Raw genomic sequence first — 21,825 nt, forward strand, 5'->3', positions numbered from 1 at the left:
GGGAAGCTACATTCTTGTAGCTATACTCATATCAGATTTTACTTAATTGCAATGAGACGGGTGTTGCTGGCGGAGCAGGTCATGCTGATTATTTCAGAGCAACAGATGTCACCCTGAGATTTGTGAAAGTTCATTTGGCTCGTGATTTTGTTTTTTAGTGTGATGCTTTGTCTGGCTTATCTTCAGTTGTTATATATAACTGTATTTCATTTTTTACTGTATATCGTTTATGTTACTGTTTCCTGTTTTCAACTTTAGGTCATATACTTGTTTTTTATGTATATGTATTGTCCCATCATTGACATATCGGCATTTCCTCCGATATGTAATCGATGCAACTGACTGAGTAAGTATCTGATGGGAAATTTGTGTGTATTGCATTACCTTAAATATAACATTTTTCTTTTATAAGCGCCTTTTAACTTCTAACATACACATTGCTCAATAAACATAATGTGAAGCTTGGTATTTAGCTGGAATATTAAAACAACTAGCCGTGATGATATAGAAACTATCACTTGTATCCACCAAAACAAAGGTGACCCAAACTATGCATAGCCAGACAAAGGACAATCTAAATATTAAAATTCTATAAACTTAGTTACAGACTTGACATCCTGTAAAAGATTGACTTTGATATTGAGGTCAAAGTTACATATCAACTGACCAGATACATCCATTTGAACTGGTCTACCAAATGCCAATTAACAAAATATGTACCCCAAAGGGTGAGAATGTAACAATCTAGACAAAATATGTACCCCAAAGGGTGAGAATGTAACAATCAATGACAAAATATGTACCCCAAAGGGTGAGAATGTAACAATCTAGACAAAATATGTACCCCAAAGGGTGAGAATGTAACAATCTAGACAAAATATGTACCCCAAAGGGTGAGAATGTAACAATCAATGACAAAATATGTACCCCAAAGGGTGAGAATGTAACAATCTAGACAAAATATGTACCCCAAAGGGTGAGAATGTGACAATCTAGACAAAATATGTACCCCAAAGGGTGAGAATGTGACAATCTAGACAAAATATGTACCCCAAAGAGTGAGAATGTAACAATCTAGACAAAATATGTACCCCAAAGGGTGAGAATGTAACAATCAATGACAAAATATGTACCCCAAAGGGTGAGAATGTAACAATCAATGACAAAATATGTACCCCAAAGGGTGAGAATGTAACAATCTAGACAAAATATGTACCCCAAAGGGTGAGAATGTAACAATCAATGACAAAATATGTACCCCAAAGGGTGAGAATGTAACAATCTAGACAAAATATGTACCCCAAAGGGTGAGAATGTAACAATCTAGACAAAATATGTACCCCAAAGGGTGAGAATGTAACAATCAATGACAAAATATGTACCCCAAAGGGTGAGAATGTAACAATCAATGACAAAATATGTACCCCAAAGGGTGAGAATGTAACAATCTAGACAAAATATGTACCCCAAAGGGTGAGAATGTAACAATCTAGACAAAATATGTACCCCAAAGGGTGAGAATGTAACAATCTAGACAAAATATGTACCCCAAAGGGTGAGAATGTAACAATCTAGACAAAATATGTACCCCAAAGGGTGAGAATGTAACAATCTAGACAAAATATGTACCCCAAAGGGTGAGAATGTAACAATCTAGACAAAATATGTACCCCAAAGGGTGAGAATGTAACAATCTAGACAAAATATGTACCCCAAAGGGTGAGAATGTAACAATCTAGACAAAATATGTACCCCAAAGGGTGAGAATGTAACAATCAATGACAAAATATGTACCCCAAAGGGTGAGAATGTAACAATCTAGACAAAATATGTACCCCAAAGGGTGAGAATGTAACAATCAATGATAAAATATGTACCCCAAAGGGTGAGAATGTAACAATCAATGACAAAATATGTACCCCAAAGGGTGAGAATGTAACAATCTAGACAAAATATGTACCCCAAAGGGTGAGAATGTAACAATCTAGACAAAATATGTACCCCAAAGGGTGAGAATGTAACAATCAATGACAAAATATGTACCCCAAAGGGTGAGAATGTAACAATCAATGACAAAATATGTACCCCAAAGGGTGAGAATGTAACAATCTAGACAAAATATGTACCCCAAAGGGTGAGAATGTAACAATCTAGACAAAATATGTACCCCAAAGGGTGAGAATGTAACAATCTAGACAAAATATGTACCCCAAAGGGTGAGAATGTAACAATCAATGACAAAATATGTACCCCAAAGGGTGAGAATGTAACAATCAATGACAAAATATGTACCCCAAAGGGTGAGAATGTAACAATCTAGACAAAATATGTACCCCAAAGGGTGAGAATGTAACAATCTAGACAAAATATGTACCCCAAAGGGTGAGAATGTAACAATCAATGACAAAATATGTACCCCAAAGGGTGAGAATGTAACAATCTAGACAAAATATGTACCCCAAAGGGTGAGAATGTAACAATCTAGACAAAATATGTACCCCAAAGGGTGAGAATGTAACAATCTAGACAAAATATGTACCCCAAAGGGTGAGAATGTAACAATCAATGACAAAATATGTACCCCAAAGGGTGAGAATGTAACAATCTAGACAAAATATGTACCCCAAAGGGTGAGAATGTAACAATCAATGACAAAATATGTACCCCAAAGGGTGAGAATGTAACAATCTAGACAAAATATGTACCCCAAAGGGTGAGAATGTAACAATCAATGACAAAATATGTACCCCAAAGAGTGAGAATGTAACAATCTAGACAAAATATGTACCCCAAAGGGTGAGAATGTAACAATCAATGACAAAATATGTACCCCAAAGGGTGAGAATGTAACAATCTAGACAAAATATGTACCCCAAAGGGTGAGAATGTAACAATCTAGACAAAATATGTACCCCAAAGGGTGAGAATGTAACAATCAATGACAAAATATGTACCCCAAAGGGTGAGAATGTAACAATCTAGACAAAATATGTACCCCAAAGGGTGAGAATGTAACAATCTAGACAAAATATGTACCCCAAAGGGTGAGAATGTAACAATCAATGACAAAATATGTACCCCAAAGGGTGAGAATGTAACAATCTAGACAAAATATGTACCCCAAAGGGTGAGAATGTAACAATCAATGACAAAATATGTACCCCAAAGAGTGAGAATGTAACAATCTAGACAAAATATGTACCCCAAAGGGTGAGAATGTAACAATCAATGACAAAATATGTACCCCAAAGGGTGAGAATGTAACAATCTAGACAAAATATGTACCCCAAAGGGTGAGAATGTAACAATCTAGACAAAATATGTACCCCAAAGGGTGAGAATGTAACAATCTAGACAAAATATGTACCCCAAAGGGTGAGAATGTAACAATCAATGACAAAATATGTACCCCAAAGGGTGAGAATGTAACAATCAATGACAAAATATGTACCCCAAAGGGTGAGAATGTAACAATCTAGACAAAATATGTACCCCAAAGGGTGAGAATGTAACAATCTAGACAAAATATGTACCCCAAAGGGTGAGAATGTAACAATCAATGACAAAATTGCAATAGAAATATCAAAAGCTCATTTCATATTTTACTCTTAATTGTATGTATGATTTTAGTTACTTTATGTTCTTTGTTGTGTATGTCTGTTTTCCATGTCTGGTCTTTGTCCCTGGATTACATTCTTTCCATTACCACTATAACCTTGGTTCTCTTGATTACTATTTCAATGATTATTATTTTTAAATGAAAGAGACAACTTATACACCTGGTTTACAACTAAACCTATACATAAATGATACAGGACGTTTCAAAAATCGAGATTTTACGACAAATGTGATACTGTTGACTTCCAAATTGTAAATTTCCTCTTTCGAAGTGGCAATATTCCAACTTCTCTATCCAATGGATGATACATTTCACAGTTAATCCGGTATTGTTGTGTCTGGAATCTGTAAACGAAATTTCCTTGTAAAGCCGTGATACATATGCTATTAATTAAGCTTTTGAGTCAAAGATATATTAACCCTTTGATGATATTTTAACTACAGATATTTTACAGTTGTTTCACTATAAATCGATACAAAGTTTCTATCTTACATATGAGACAAAATTCTTCAGCAATATTTCACATCTTACTGAATGACAACCTATCGAACTTAACTTTTACTGGATTTTTTTCACCTGTGACTGGTGCCGCAGGAAAAGCAGGCTATTCTTACTATTCCGGAACACATCATTCCCGTAGTTTTACAGTATTCCATAGTGAAAGTGCTTTAGTTTTTTGTGTCATGTCTGTTTTCCCTAATTTAACTTTTTATATGTTATTTTACATTATTATGTGCGCTAAATTATGTCTCTGATTCCTGTTTTCACATTAAGACCATATACTTGAATTTTCATGTTTCTAAATTGTCCTTCTTTTTATATGCTTCGGTATATTTTTGCCGATATTTAAGAAGGAAATATACAGCTCAAACACAGTTCGTCAAATTAACTAGCACGATCGTCAAGTATTGTCTATCAGAAACCTTGTTAGACACTCATAAAATCGCAACTTTGTGTGATTCGGACGGACGAACAGATTGATAAGTATGAAGCATTCGTCTATTCTAATGGTGGAGTCACAAATTGATAATCATTAATGTTCATAAACAATAATCAATCTGCCCGGTCTCAGTGTTTTGAACCAGTTTATAGAGTCTGATTCTCTCTCCATGAGATATTTTACAGACAGTTCAAAGGTTAAATATTTTTGTAGTATAAGTAGCTCCTCCAAGTTGATAAAATAATAAAAAGGAAACTGAACGCTTTTTTATTTATAAATAAATCATCAAGGATATCATTAATTAAATATAGGTAACATTGCATATATAAATATATGGAACAAAAATATCTCAATAAAAAATTATTATTGTAAAGAAGATTTAAATGTAGCCGAAGTTGGATGAAATTCACATAGAATTGCAGATCTGTGACACCATGATTTGTATGTTTGATAGTCATTTCATTTAAATTTTACTGATATTAAATACTAACCGTGAACTTGTATCATGTCATATAAAGTCGTTTAAGCGATATATAACGTAATTGTTGTTTCATAAATATAAATAAACTTCTATTTTGATAGAGAGTAGTTACGACTTTCTCTCCGAGGAGTTGTCAGATTTTTTATAAAAAATGATGACGCTTAATGATTAATTTTTATTTGTTGTTGACCAATGAGAGCATCTATCGCCCCTACTCCTTTGAACTATTGTTGTTGACCAATGAGAGCATCTATCGCCCCTACTCCTTTGAACTATTGTTAGTAATTATCACATTTATTAATTGTATTTTTTTATTTATTTACTGACTCTATGTCCAATTGAATTAAAAAAAAAAACGGATGAATTTTGGACCGTTTTCATTAAAGTTTAAATAAAGGTCCACAATCAAACTTTAAACTAAAATCTGTAGTAAGTAGTTTCGTAATACATTGTTTAAAAAGTCAATGCAGCAAGCACCATGATGAAATAACAGGAAACCAATATTTCGATGATATGTTAAGAACATCATTGGACGGATTTTTTTTTCGATAATTTGTAGAACGAAATTAAATGGTTATTATTGTAACTATGGTAACTATGCAATCGTCAAAGACAATGAACGAGGATTGCTTATTTTTTTAGACTAAATCAGACATTTAACATGCAAACAGTTCTTGTCAATTAAAAGATACCCATACCACCCATGAGTTTTACAAAATGTGAATGTAACAAAGATGATAAGTATTATTTAGGCAAAAGATAAAACAACAATGAGTCTTATGTGTGTAACTTTTTCTTAATGGTTATTTAAAGCGATAGTGTTATAAGTGAGACAGCTAGTAAAAAAGACATTGAAAAAAACGAAACATTTCAATAGTTTTAACTGCAAAAAAAAATAAAGAGAAGTGTAAAACAAACATCGAGGAGACGACCTAACATTAAGTACCCGTCTTTGTAAGAATCATGCAAGATCTGAAAAATGTGATACACCCCCCCAAAAAAAAAGGCCACATATGTTCATTTTGTAATTAAGTTGTTTTATTGGTCTGTATCTGTATTATGAAATGTGTTATTTTTTCCAATCTGGCTGTCCTTAGGAGATAATCAACATTGTAAATCCAATAGATTCTATTGTATTTGAGTGTCATTTAAAGAGTTATCTCCATTAATTTTGAAATCTACAGTGCATTCTTTATAATTGTTATCTCCTAAGTATACTAGTTATATGAAAAAACTGAATGTTAATTCCTTTTTACTATGGTAATTCAAACAAAATATCAAAAATAAAAATATGTAGGCTTTTTCAGCCATGAATCACATTTTGCATGATTCTTAGCTTGAGTAATACTTAAATACTTTGTTTAAACACTTAGCTTTGCAACAAACATGAAAGTATAAATGAATGCGTTTGAACACAGTGGGTAAGTTATGAACAAGATCATGATCTATTTTGATTACATAAAATCTTATAAAACTCGGCAATTTATATCAAACAAAATAACTGTTTTTCACTTTGGGTGTTATTAAAATTAGTTCCGTATGAAAAAAAAACCAAATTGTTCAAGCACATTAATAGTAATTATCAGGCCGATTTATACCATTTCTGTAACCGTTGGTAATATTAATTAATTTTTACAATGCAGGTAGTGAAATTATTTCTACTTTTTGGTTGCAAACACAATCACAATCGTCAATATAATTATCAACTCCTAAGATTAATTACTCTAATATCATATGCTTTGCAATCAAATTGCTTCAATCCACTTTCATCGACCACGTGCTGCCCGACTTGAAATAAAATAATAAGAAAAATGATGATTATGATGAGAAATCTTCGTTCAACTGCCAACCGTATGATCTTGGTCCAAACTTGTAGACTAGTCTTCTATTAAGCACTGGAGCCATTATTTTACGTTTATAATAATACCTGCAAATATGTGATATACGTAATGAATGAATTACACACTTAATGGTAAAAAATAAGCACAAAAGCTACAGTAGTTCAACACATAAACATAAAAACACAAAATTACAATTACTTGTTTACATTTTGTTATAACAATCAATGTGTGTATATATGCTTAAAAAGCATTTCTATATAACTATATGCCAGTATACAACTGAAAACGTTTGCAAGCTGGAGAATATTTCACAAATTCAATCACTACTAATGTAGTGCAAGACATTACAAGACATTACAAGCACTAACCTCATTGCACGACTCATCTTTTCGTAGGTCATACCAGTATTGTTCTTGATTTCACCCCACATCTGTGCCATCTCAACAGTCTTAACTATCTTAAATTCTCCCAAATTTCGATTAACCCATTTGATATGGCTTGGATTAAAATTAGGATCGCTTAGCTTATCCCTCAGGAATTCCCACAATCTCTTGCATCCAACTAAAAGAATAAAATGAAAAATGAAAATATAGAACTTTTTTGTCAAATTTATTAATTGGTTGTGGCATAGAGAAGAGAGGAGGTCCCTATGAATATATGTGCAACATTAACATTGACTATGAAACAAATTGAAAATGCTCCTTGTATCCATTTTAACTTTTTAAGTTCTTGGTGGAATAAAAAAAATAGAACTCAATGTGAACAAATAAGACAATCAAAAGGTAGGGTACAGAATTCGAATTGATTTTGATCAATCTCTGGATCTTTTTATAGGAGAACGACATAAACAAATTCTTAAATTATGACGTTGCGTTCTGTCTTTGTTTATTATCTCATGGACATACATTTGTTATGTGACTGCGACGTGTTAAAGTTGCACCACGTGTTTGAGGTTATTTCTTCATAGACAAAATTGATATGAGACGGGTGTTTATTTGTCTTCAATTTCTTTTAATTGGACAAAATAAAAATTAAAATGTGATCTATGACTTCGAACATTTCTTTTTGTTCAAGATACGAAACTAGTAAAGATAATTATTCTGTATTACTGGTTAAAGTCCTCTCAGACTGTAATCAGGCAGGCTTTTAGTGCCTTTATGGTCATAGGTTAATTTGGTATTGATCATCGTTATGGTTACAGTACAGGTATTCCTACCTTGGCGTGAAGAACCTTGGAGACCCGACGTGCTTGGTCTCGGTGATATGTCCCCCATTTCTGTATCACTAATGTCATCAACAGTAGTAGGTATTTGCTCAAGCGTTGGAATTCTCTCTTATGTAATAAAATTAATACTATGGTGCAATTAATTTAAAAATATTCAGTAAGTCTGTCCCAAGCTCTTTCAATGATGAGTGGAACAATTCATTCTACAAAAGTCTTTATACTCAAATTAATTCCATGTGTATCTATACATCAATATTTCACAAGAACGTCTAAACGCTGACCTCATCAATATGGACAGTTAAAATTATGTTAAAAACAAATCCATTATCTTTTGAATCAATATGTACAAACCATGAGTGTCACCAGGAAAAAATTGTGGTCTTTCTTGTGGTTCAGGGCATCTTGTTGGTGAATGATTCAAGAGGTCATCTTCGTCACCAGGGCTTCCAACTGGGTACTCTAAGCCATTCTCAAAGCGGACAACCACTTCATTTGTATCAGTCCTTAATTCAATATCCGTAAAGGACTGTCCTGCAATGACAAAAAATAACGTTTGATTTGCATAATAGCAACAACAACTTGGGCTTTTGTAACCTTATTAACAGGTCTAGCAAGGACAGTGGTAGGTAACATAGTGATGTTTTTAAGTTAATAAATTGTATAAAATGAATTGGTAGTTGGCACAACATAATGCCTAGTCTTTAATATATATATAAAGAGTTTAACACTGCTGAGTGTACAAGAAAGGAAAGGACAATTTCAAACACTCAAGGGTTAGTACTCTAAGTAGGCTAATGAGTTACAGAATATTAAAGTGTCTGATATTTCCTAGCCTCCCAGGTTTTTTATGTGAGTGATTTGATTAAGTTAACTTTTTGTGACAGGAGCGCCGATTCAGAACGCCCTACATGTGACATATTCGTATTTACATAACATAAAAACACATTATATTGTAGCTTTTCGAATATCGCGAATTAATCTCACCCGTAGGTAAGATGAGAAATTTCACATGGCTTAAAATATGCTTGTTTTTGTTTGTTTGTTGGGGTTAACGTCCGAGCAGCAATATTTCAGCTATATTCAGACGATGAACATGAAATTGATGATAAAATGAACATGGAATGATGATGAAATGAAAAAGGGATGGGACACAAGGACAATAGGGTCGACAAATTTTGATTGCCACTGGAAATAGGGAGAGGTGGGTAGGGTCGGGCAATTCAGCCTCCTGTGGCGGAGCCCTATGGTTCCTACTCCGGGAGAATACCACAGTAGGATTCTTTAACGTGCGAGGAACATGGCATCTTTCCCAACACGGTGTACCACTATGGTTTGCGGTAAGGTTTTCCGTATTGTAGCCTGACAACCCCAGCATGTAACACGCCAGGGGTACCCCATTCCACCACCTGGGGCACACATCCCAGTTGCTCTGTGAGCAGAGCGCCCTACCCCCAGGATAGGGTTCTGAGCACTATTTAGTCGCCTTTTACGACAAGCTTAGCGCTGCTGCAGGCCTATTCTTTTAACACCCGGACCTGCACGGGGCCTTAAAATAGGCACATGGTTATCTTAAAAATGACAAATATACAGTTCACCTTCAACACAACTCTACTGAAAGTATTGAATAATAAGATAAATGCAGGTGCAATGGAAAAAGAACATGAAAAGGAAAATCTAAATTTGTTGAAAACGTCCTTTTTGTCTCATCAAATTCATATGTTGATTTACATTACAGTAAAATTTCAATGTTTTCGTGCAGACGTAAATAATGGAAGACAAAAGATGTCTCTGGCAGATATTATCATATCAATGTAAAATGTATGCATAGAGGAGAGAAGAATTTCAGTTCATGGCAAACCTAAATTTTGTACATAGGTTACTGCAGTGTAAAATAACGACCTTGACTTCATTACAAATTTACCGTCTTTGGCATTAGGTGTTTTTTCGCACTTAGTATTGAATCAAATGAATTGTTCTGACTGACAATAATTGAATACCTATTTAACATCTCAAACATTTATCGTTGATTACATCAGTAGTTTACCTTCAACCTCTATGCATTGTTTTATTAAGTTCTATATAAAGATACTGATTTACGTCTTTAGTTAACATAACAGTTGTTGGTACACGATCAAAACTTTTGTCGTATTTTACCGCTATTGAACTGTTACTCGTATATACAAATCATGTTTAATATAGGGTCCCGGGTGCTATTCTATACAATTATACTGTCAATTTTGTTCTATAATTTGTTCTTTCGAGATACGCATGTACAAACAAATAAATAAAATGATTACAGATGAACCATATGATAGTACAGAAAGATATCATATTAACGAATATTATGAAGCATTTCCTAAATGGATAACTAAATAGGATTATCGTATGCTTGCATTAAACAGCCACTCTGAAAGTTACCTTCCAAAGTTGTCTGGGTACTTTTCAATTCGTCTGGATGGTGCATATGCCTAAATATAAAATTAGGTTGAAAGAAACTTTTTACACTGTCTAACCGATATCCACTCTCTACCAACAATGTCATTCCTGAAATGAAACAAAGTGAAAATCCTAAGGATAAAACATAAAGAAATCGAACAAATAACATACTTGAACAGTCAAACAGATTAGAATGTAGCATCTGATGACAATTTCTCATCAGCATGAATTTTCGGATAGCCACTTATAAAATATGGAACATATGACGAAAATCGTGTATTAATTAACAATGAACTGTATTATATGGTGTGTAACTGATGTATAATACTGACTTAGAGGTGTTCAAGCACCATTTTCATTTTGATCATTATTTCTCAAAAGTACATGGATAATCCATACGACTGGTTGAAATATTTCTCTAAATTTCTAAAACTGAATATAAGGTTATCTAATTTACCTTTACAATCACAGTCAATCCCTTCAAATAGTAATGAAAGATACTTCTGGAAATGAATTGAACTACCCTATACTGAATGACCATGTACTTTTGGTAAATGACAGATGTAAATGGTCGCACCGTACACTGCACATCTACTAAAACATCAACATTGTCTGGACCAGATAATTGCATCAATTAACGTGACAATAACTTGTCATTGTATCAGCTTAAATTTTGAATCTACCATACAAATACATGCTGGACCGTACAAAATTAACAATTTTCTCAAGGTTTTTTCACATATCAAAGGAAAAAAAACTGTCACTGTAGATGTTGCCTGAATCTATAAAACGAGAATATGTCCGGTGAATATGTCAAAGAGGCAACAACCTCACTGGGATGAAAATGTCAGCCCAGACCCACTCTGCTCTGATTCTGTTGAATATATATGTGATCATTGGTATGGAAGTTAATTAAGACTGGTAGAATAAGTAATATTACATAACATCTGAAAAATCACAGGGAAGAAACAAACAAATACATAAAAAAAAACCAAACAAACAAATGTAACAAAGGAAACAAAATTAAAGAAAAACAAAAAACAAAAAACAACGAGGTGTACAAGGAAAAAACTTTTACAAGAAAATGAATAATTCAACTTCAACCCATTAATTTGCACAAAATGAAATATTATATATCCTCATTTGTAAGCGTAATGTGGCTAGCATGTTTTCTATATCGAAATATAGGAAACTAACAATAAGCTTCTTCCAGAAACGCATATTGCACACCATAATCTAAAAGCAACTCGTACCTACGCTGTTCCTGAGATCACTTTAACCTTTTTAGCAAAATGCAACAGTATTAATTTTTAAATTTTAAGCTGAAAATTCTGCTGCTTTTAGGTGGTTTTGTGGTAATCATTTCTGATAAGAATCGACTAGTCAGACTTGGTAATCAAAAGACTCAAAATCACGCGAGTATTATATTTATTTTGAGGATGTTTTTGTTGTAGGAAGGTAAATTTGGGTAGGAAGTTTAAACATTTGACCTTTATCTTTTATATTATTTTCACTATTTAAAGTTACGGTTGAAATGTTCAATATTACGTCATTAGGGTTATGACGACAAATTGTACCAATGGGATATCGGTAGATAGTCTTATTGACTTGAAATATCAATAAAAGTGCTTTCGTCACGATGAGTAAAAGCCAAAAATGACATATTTTGTGGAAATTTCAGGATGATCTTCCTTGAGTGCTCGGATTCTGTTTTTGTTTTTTTATGATAGAAGGGAATTGTAATTTTAATGTAACTAAGAACATATATATTGGAGAATATATTAGTAATCCATGATGTGTGTTTTCACTATAAAACTTTAATATATCAAATGATATTCATATAGATTTAAAAAGGAAACCAATGACATTCATGTAAGATTTTCCTGTAAACACTACAAAAATAATGTTGATAGTATCAGGCATAAAGTTAAAGTCCAAGGTTGATTTTCATAAAGTCTGTTTTTACGCATTATTGTTAGGTAAGCATTCTAGACCGTATACAATAAGTAAATATATAAGTATGGGGTCTTATATTCGTTTTTTAATTTCTTTTAAGGTACTTACAACTTGCTTTATCCAAGAAAACAATCTGGTATACTTTTCTTACTTACCCCCAACAAAATCATGAAAAATTAAAGCTTATACTTCTAGGTACTTATACATTGTATTGATTTACATAAGGAATGACTCAGTATCATGAGTTAGTAAATTTAATATCTCGAAGTGCATTGGACCAAAACAGCAATACGGATGCAAATATCAAACGGTAAAATATCTAATCTGCACCTTTCATTTATGTAAAAAGAAAACGTTAAGGTAACAAAAAATTTGTGAAAATATGTGAAGTTTTCCTTTTACAGGTCCGTCTTATAATTAAGTGTAGGGTCATTTTTTCAGTTATTACTCAACTTCTAATCAGCAACAATAAATAATTAAAAGCATTACTGCAATGTTCGATTATTTGAGAATGTTTTTGTATAAACATGTACGTATTTTCCTGATTTTTTTTAATGGAGAGTGAAACTTAAGATGCTAATATTTTCTAAAACAAATTATCGTCACCCCTTTGTTTGTTCTAGATAACCAGTGTCTATAAAATGTGTGGCATTCAGGGTAAAGCACTTTATGCAAAATTATTTATCTACTTCTATCTATCTTTTTTCTGTGTTGCATAATTCTTCGATAGAAATATACGGTATATTTGGATTCATATTTGCTTTGGAATAGCAAATGATATTTCACTTTTTAAGCGAATGTTAATGAACACCAATTTAGAAACGATAGGGAACCTATCTACCAAACACATTACATGTAGATAGAATTTGATTATGGTGGAAGTTAGAAAGAAAACGCAAATACAATTTAACTCATATACCATCTATATACCGATATACATATTGTAGTGTAGTCTACGATGTGCACTAGGCCAAAGAGCGCTATTGGTGCAATGTTTTAATGTGTACAAATATAAGCTAAATGCTGTAATAAGGCGTCTAAGATCTAACATAAAAGACCAACGAAATAACAAGTGTTGATAGTGAACATCTACCCCGGACTTGGCTTTTTATAAGCAACTCGGCGGGTGTTTCTAGAAAAGCAGAGGACGCTTACCCTACCGCTGTACCTGGTCCATGCTCCCAGTTTTTAGTGGAGTCCGAGTTGCTCATTTGCTTTTGTTACTTTTATGTATTATTTTAGTTACTTTATGTTTATGTTCTTTGTTGTGTATGTTTTCCATGTCTGGTGTTTGTCCCTGGATTACATTCTTTTGATTACCGTTATAACTTTGGTTCCCTTGATTACTCTTTGATTACCGCTATAACCTTGATTCCCTTGATTACTCAACCTAAAGAAGCCAAACATAATGAAAAACTACTCTATTTAATTCCATTACGGTTAATGGTTTTTCCGCTGAAAGGAAACTAAATTTAAAACAACTAAAGCATTCCAAAATAAACAGCTTCCTTATTAACGACAAAAATGCCATGTATAAGATATTTACGTGTACTTAAAATAGAAGAACTGGATTTTATTTCACCCAAAACCCCAGACTAAGTAGAGAAGGTCAGGAGATGAAGTAACACCTTATTGAGAAAGTTGGTTAAAAGTAAAAAATAGAAAGTACACTTCAAATCTGACATAATTAATAATGGAAAATAATGTTTTTTTTAAGGAAAACCAACTAAAAAACCGACATTAAGGAAAATAATAAATGACATTGAAATATATGTTTTTATGCAAGATCAAGGATAAACATGATCGTCAGAACAATTAAACACAAGAATGTGCGGTCATCGTTCGGGAATTAACACCACCCAATTCCCGACAGTTTATCAACACTTGAATCAACAAGATCATTCAATCTTCTCTATGAAAGTTCGTATTTTAGAAAAAAAAATACCATCCTACGAACAGTCCCGTTCTAAGTAAAAACCATAGTATGGAAAGAGAGGAGTCCTGAATAAGCAGACTAGGTACTGCAATACCTTACGGATGCAATGACAACATCAAGCGTATAGGAAGCCTTTCAAGCCAATATAACAATAGCTGAAATTAGATGAATTTATTTTACAATAATCCAAGACGGGAAAGGAGTCATGGCCATCGCAACTACACGTCACCTAAGTTACATGATTTCTCCATAGATGGTCTTCCTTTTATACAAAAACGTCTTTGACTTCATCACATTAGAACCAAACTTTATTCTATACCTCTCACTCTACTACACTCCCTTTATAAAACAAGTCTTGACACTCCACCTCACCATTATATGGACTTGTTGCCATCATTTTGAATATTGGTTTCCACAAACTCTTTAAATCAGTTTGTGTGAAAAGTCAAGATGAAGAAAAACGATCATTTCTCCCACTACCGTTTGTCAACAAAGGTATAGATGCAATTAATTTGGCTAACATTCTCCATCACAAAAAAAAGTTACCAACAAAATTCCCCCATATTTCATAGACAAATCCATAACAATTATTTCATATTCCTATTCCTTCACCCATTGCATCCAAATTTTCAATTATAAAAGGGTATTGCAGAACCTCGAGACTAAGGACTTCAAGGCTAAACCATCTGACTGTTCTTGCAAAAGATCTCCATTCAAATATGGTCCTTCTGGTCACGTCGTTACGGGAGATTTAACCATCACCTAATCGAATCTCTGCGTAATATCCTTTCTAAAGGTCCCAAGTACTGTGAACCACGCTTTATAAGTTGGAATTATAACTAAAGTTCTTATGGATGCCGTCGAGGAATATGCAATAAAATGGAAAAAACGAGAAGAAGACATTGATTCTCTGTCAGAGTGGTTAAAGGCCATGAGGTCTTTAATTTTGAAACGAACGAAAGTTTTAAGTAGGTCAATGAGTGCCAAGGCTACATCAGATTTCAAAGACCCCGATGTAGCAAAAACATTGTCTACTATACATGAAAAGTATGTTGTACCAGCAGACAAAGCAAAAAACAACATTGTTTTTGTCTGCAAAACGTTTTACATCCAATGTTTATTATCAGAGGTAGACGTAGAAAATAAAAGCAGTGATAAGACCTATACTACTACCACACTCTCACAAGAATCCATACAAACATAGCTGGATTTTCAAAATGTACCACCAAACCTCTTTCAAAACTTTTAACTTTTATACTCACAACTGTCAAAGAGGGTTTGCAGTCCTACCACAACACTTGTTACTGCCGTAGTGGTATTAATTCAATGTGGATCCTGAAAAATTCGAAAGATCTTTTGGAGACTATCAATTCAAGACTATTATCTGAATATAATAGCATTAAAACCTATGATTTTTCAACACTCTATACTTCTGTTCCCCATACTCAGTTAAAATCCCGACATGAAAACATTATACATCGTTGTTTTTTTCCAAAAAAGATGGTAAACCTAGATACAAATATATGGTTCTTGGTAGAGATTCCTAATACTTTGTAAGAAATAATTCAAAAATCATCTTCCAAATACACAGAGGAAGATGTTTACAAAATGCTGGAATTTTTAATCGACAACATATTCGTCCAGTGTGGTAGACGTGTTTTACAACAAACGGTCGGCATTCCAATAGGAACAAATTGTGCTCCTTTACTTGCTGACCTATTCCTTCACTCTTATGAGGCTGACTTTATAGCTGATCTGATCCGAAAGAAAGAATATCGTTTGGCTAGATCCTTTAATCTCAGTTTCCGCTATTATAGATGACGTATTATCTTTAAACAATCCTAATTTCGGGGATTTGATACATCGCATCTACCCTAAAGAACTTGAGATAAAGGATACTACAGACACTGTGAGGTCAGCCTCATATCTTGACCTTCACTTAGAAATCGATGGTAAAGGAAAACTGTTGACCAAACTTTACGACAAACGTAATGACTTTTCATTCAGAATTGTCAACTTTCCTTTCATCTGTGGCAACATCCCTTCAGCACCTGCGTATGGAGTGTTCATATCACAACTCATACGTTATGTCAGAGCTTGCCGAAACCACGCAGACTTTTTGTATCGCGCTAGAACTCTAACAATAGGCTTCTGGAACAGGGTTATGTTGCTACAAGATTGAAGTCATCACTACAGGAGTTTTATGGTCGTCATCATGAACTCGTGGATCGTTAAGATGTATCCATCTGCACCATGAAAACTGATTTATTCAACGGATCATAGTTTTCCTTTCTCGTTTGTCTACCCCGGACTTGACTTTTTATTAGCAACTCGGTGGGTGTTTCTAGAAAAGCAGAGGACGCTTACCCTACCGGTGCACCTGGTCCATGCTCCCAGTTTTTAGTGGAGTCCGAGTTGCTCATTTGCTTTTGTTACTTTGTATGTATGATTTTAGTTACTTTATGTTCTTTGTTGTGTATGTCTGTTTTCCATGTCTGGTCTTTGTCCCTGGATTACATTCTTTTGATTACAATTTTGACAAAATTGGGTAATAGTGTAACAACAAAATGATACCTTGCCGACATGAGTAACAATGAGGTGCCGTCAAAAACTATTCACACTGGTGAAACAATTCAACAAAGTTTCACGATGCAAATATGGTAAATAAGGTGAAAATTGTGGAAAATTATGCGAGATAGAAAAAAAATAAATTAAGATACGCCATTATCATCGGTCGGAATTTTGATCTTGAATTTGATAACAACAAATCATGCGATAAAAATTAACATAATGTCAAACATTTAACAATAGAAATGAAATGTATTTCTAAATCACAAATCAATCAATGGACTACAGCCACCAAACTAATGCACGTGTATATCTTTATAAAGCTTTCTGGGATTATAACGTATTCCTGTGATACCAAGCCCTTTTAAAAAGATCACATTCTTGATAAAAGTAGGAGAGTAAAAAATTATAATAGCAATAAAAACGATATTTTAATCAGTTCAATCAGTGCAAATATTCATCAAACAATCAAATCATTTTGACATAGGATGATCACAGTAAGCAATTTTAACTCCATCCTGTCAATGTTACCCTTGTTTTCTCTCTTTATACTCTTTTTCAGTTCAGATAGTTATTGCCACATATATTGAAATGACAAGTTCATTACATTTAATATATATTTACTGTTCTTGATTCAGTTTTGTCACAATTAGTTGTTTACATTGTATATTATGCTTTGTTGCTGACGTATGTTCACAAAATACTTGTAAAAAAATATGTGGAAAGGACCTTTGTAAGTTGGTATTACTTATGTCCAATCCAATTGCCTATAAATTTAGCAATGAAATATGTTCAAACTTATTAAACTAAACCGATAAAAAATAAAATACGGGCAATGAACGTAATGGATATCCCTTATATGTGCCGGTCAAATCTAATAATTATGATAATCAATAATAATAACAAATAAAAATACATAAAAATCATAATAATGATAATAGTAATAATAAAAGAATATCAATCATATGATTCTAAATGAATAATAAAAACTAATATTTCTTCTTGAAATGAATTTTTGTGTTCGATGAAATTGTTTAAAATGAGATATTATATTAAACCATTTAAAAAAATGGTTTAATATGATAAAAACTTTAAATTGGACTAATTTTGCTTGTTTTTTTTTTAATGGCGTAAGGTTTTTCAGTATATGTCTTTCTTGATAAAAGTGACTTTACAATCGGAACGCGTCGAATAAAGTTTTATTTATAATATGTCAGAAATTCTAATAATAAATATTACATGCGCAAAACCGTGCTTTTGAATTCTATATTTACTTAAGGAGAAGTAAACGTTGTTTTTTTTTTTTTTGTATAGAATCATAAGTTTTGAAATAAAAAATACAATAAGTGTAAAAATATATGGTGAATTATTTTAACCAGTAAACCAATATAATGAAAATGAACTTAAATCGTGCGTTGCATCGACATAAGTTGTTTTACTAAGGAAAGGTGTCTTCTTATATATTTTACCGAAAAGTAAAAACTAACAATATTGGTCGATAATAATTTATTGATATACTTTATGCGTCGCAAGTATTTTTATAGTTTTATTTATAGACATTGTGTTTTTTAACAAGAAAACCAAGCATTAACCATGCATTAATTTCCCCTATTTCGTGAACTGTTCTCTACGGGGTGAACACAAGCAGTATTTTTCAACGGAAAAACTGAAGACAACAAAGGCATTTTTTCTATTTATAAAACAAATAATTATTCTATTAAATTGGTTTGATCTGATATTTATTTTCGCCAAAAGAATATATTACGATTTTAAACACGATTTTATACAGTGTTGGAATAATTTGAAATTATATAGAGTTGTCTAATTTTCACAAAAGGTTTCATATGAACAGAAAAAATAAACCGTAGTATTGCCAAACATCGTACAATTTATTTATTAAACAGTAATATGTATGTGGAAAATATTCACAGACCAGACGGTAGCATACCCCAAAGATAAGTACACAACTACATTTAATCATCAAAGCAAGTATAACAAGCAAATTCAACTTCATATGAGGATTCCTGTTTTTTTTTCATAGAATCTGTCATTAGGGACAATTAGGGGAAAAAAACATTGATATAACATCCTTTCAGGTTTCTAATACTTTTTCATGAAACTTTGTAAAACAAATAGTTTCGTTTATTATGTGATTAAGCTCACTGTGCTTGAACATGCTATGCGTCCCATTTTAAAAAAAAGTTTTTAATTTTTCGGTTGAAAAACTCTGGTCTCATCTAATTTCTTCATTTACTTGTATTTGTATGGTAATTTGAAAGTAAAACTATAAAAAATCCGAACACTCATGCTTAACTTCCAACATAATCTTGGAAAGTCTTTCAGATTGAAAGTCCATCTTGAGATTCATAATTCAATTTTGTTTTCCTTCTTTATCGTTACAACGGTGTTAAAGCATCTTGAGATACATAATTGTTACAACGGTGTTAAAAAGCAAACTCGACCGACTAGACTACCTTTAGACAAGACAACGACATTTTGTCACCATTAGCTAACAATGCATGTTCATTCCTGCAGTTTATTTCAGATGAATGTTTTACCGATGAATTAATGATTGAAGTATTCCAAGGCTGAGGAAACACCAATTTATTAATTAGTTAAAACTTGAAAATACTTGTTGTTCACGTCGATAAAACATTGCACCAACCAAAACAAGCCATAACATAAACTTTGATATTGTCAATGGCCTTACCTTTCGATAGGATAATCATTCACCAAATCAGGATGTTTGGTCAGTTTTTTTAAAATTTTGCGTTGGTCAAGTATTATATACAATCAGAGATCAGAAATTTTCAGGACTACAAAGTTTTCTCAACCGCCAACGTACCTGTCGCCTTTCACGGGACATGCCGGTAGACTAGGGTTAACCCATTGTTTATCTAAGAGGGTGTTTGAAAATTTTCATCATCAATCAATATATTATCTACTGGTATGAGTTTACTGAAGTTTATATTGTAAATTATATTATAACAGCAAACGAAAAGAAAAAAAGCTAAATAAAATAAGATTTAAAAAAAAAAATTAGTCTACATGTCTACTTACTGTTTTTTTTTTAAGATCCGAAGGTATTTTAAACGGAATATCCGCATAGAAGGTACCATCGGCTGATAACAGTAAAAATTGAAAATATTTTGCAGAAAATTACAAACCAATATGAGTTATATATGAAATATTTGGTATGCGATTTTCGACCATGCAAAAATATGGTAAAATGAACTGCAATTATTAAAAGCAAAACCGCCACATATTTTTTTTCAAACAGTTAAAATAAAATAAAACTTTACCTAGGGCATGATTCGTGCATTCTCCCGTGCAGAAAAATTAAGGCACTGCGATTGATGTTCCTACCAATTGAAAAAATATGTATATTTGATTACAATTGTAAAACGATTTCCACGAAAAGCAAGCCATTTCTAAGTACTAGAGGTCATTAGCTAGAAATGTTTATTGATTTTAGAGTAAAATGCAAAATGTAGGAAATATTGTGCAAAATGCTATTTTAAAATAGCACTTGTTTTAACTATATCAAAGTGTACTTTTTTTTTATTTTCGACGAAATTGAGGTTTGTGTTCCCTCACCCCTCTCATATCTCTTCGTTAATTTACTTCCTGTTTTGTTATTATTCTAGCCAATGAGATGAACTTCCTAAGTGACTTCTTGTTAACTGTATTTTTAGTTTCCACAATATAAAGGGACAACGAGAATAATTGGGATTACTCGGAACAAAAAACACATTGTATCCGTGAAATAAATTTTGATATATTGATAAGACTAGTGGCTTCCGTACTTCAAACATACGCTACAATATCGTTAAATCTCGATAAAAATCAATATACATTATGACGTCATCCGTGTGAGAAAAGATAAATTTAAATGGAATGTAATAAATACGTGAACCCCAATGTTACTATTCATGAATGAAAAATGTTAATACAATGTAGATCTATCTAGTCATTTAACCGGGTGGAAGTTTTGGAAAGTACAAATGTACAAATCGGGCAATTCTATTATCTTCAGCGTTTTAAGATCTGAAAACTTTCAAATAAAAATCCTTTGACTGGTTTAGGGATCTTAAAACGGGGGTGGTTTTGATAGAAAATATTTTTTTGAACTGAAGAACAGTTTTTGAATATGAAATTTATCCTGATAATTTATTTTTGTTTTTGTTTATTTTTTGCTTTGCATTGAACAATGATCGTTTGATAAAGAGGACGTAAGAAAAATTCTTATAGATAACCAATTTGGATTTGATACTTATCATAGTCTACTGTGGATGCAATATTTATTTTAGGTGAAATAAAATTTTTATAGCGTTCGCCGATTTTAGCAGAGAGTAATCAAGGTAACAAAGATTCTAGCGATAATCAAAGCAATGTAATCCAGGGACAAAGACCAGACGTGGAAAACAGACTCACACAACAAAAAACATAGAAAATAATCAAAATTTTACATACAGAGTTACAAAAGTAAACGAGCAACTCGGACTCCACTAAAAACTGATAGCATGAACCAGGTGATCCGAAAAGGTAAGCGTTCTCTGCTTTTCTAGAATACTGTGTTGCTCATAAAAATCAAGTCTAGGGTAGACAAAAGAGGAAATGAGAACTGTTACACATTGGTGTGAACAAAACAGTTTTCAAAGTGCAAATTGATACACCGTAACGATCCACGAGTTCGTGATGACGACCATAGCAAAGCCTTTGATATCGATCTACGTATATTTTGGTATAAACTGTAAAATAGTGGTGTAATTATTGCTTGAATTATTATTCGCTGTGCAATGGTTCAGCAATTAGAATCATAG

At 32.7% G+C, this 21,825-nt stretch overlaps 1 protein-coding gene across 5 annotated transcripts; it reads right to left on the bottom strand.

The window, feature by feature from the left end:
- Positions 1-4,810: 4,810 nt before the first annotated feature.
- LOC148609404 (ETS-related transcription factor Elf-5-like) lies at positions 4,811-20,437 on the bottom strand. Of its 5 annotated transcripts, XM_088540633.1 has the most exons (7): positions 20,305-20,366; positions 20,063-20,124; positions 10,525-10,650; positions 8,458-8,637; positions 8,098-8,214; positions 7,250-7,442; positions 4,811-6,967 (listed from the first exon to the last, which is right to left on the bottom strand). In XM_088540633.1, the coding sequence occupies exons 3-7, from the start codon at positions 10,646-10,648 to the stop codon at positions 6,859-6,861; spliced, it is 723 nt and encodes a 240-aa protein (XP_088396759.1). In that variant the 5' UTR covers positions 10,649-10,650; positions 20,063-20,124; positions 20,305-20,366; the 3' UTR covers positions 4,811-6,858. The 5 variants fall into 5 exon arrangements, with proteins under 5 accessions (XP_088396759.1, XP_088396758.1, XP_088396761.1 ...); XM_088540632.1 differs by lacking the exon at positions 20,063-20,124 and having other exon boundaries at positions 20,305-20,437; XM_088540635.1 differs by lacking the exons at positions 20,063-20,124; positions 20,305-20,366 and adding an exon at positions 19,848-19,866.
- Positions 20,438-21,825: the final 1,388 nt, after the last annotated feature.

This window comes from Perna viridis, chromosome 8 (assembly GCF_037379345.1).
Source record: "Perna viridis isolate PV_CMFRI_1.1 ecotype Kerala chromosome 8, ASM3737934v1, whole genome shotgun sequence".
Taxonomy (NCBI): Eukaryota; Metazoa; Mollusca; class Bivalvia; order Mytilida; family Mytilidae; genus Perna; species Perna viridis.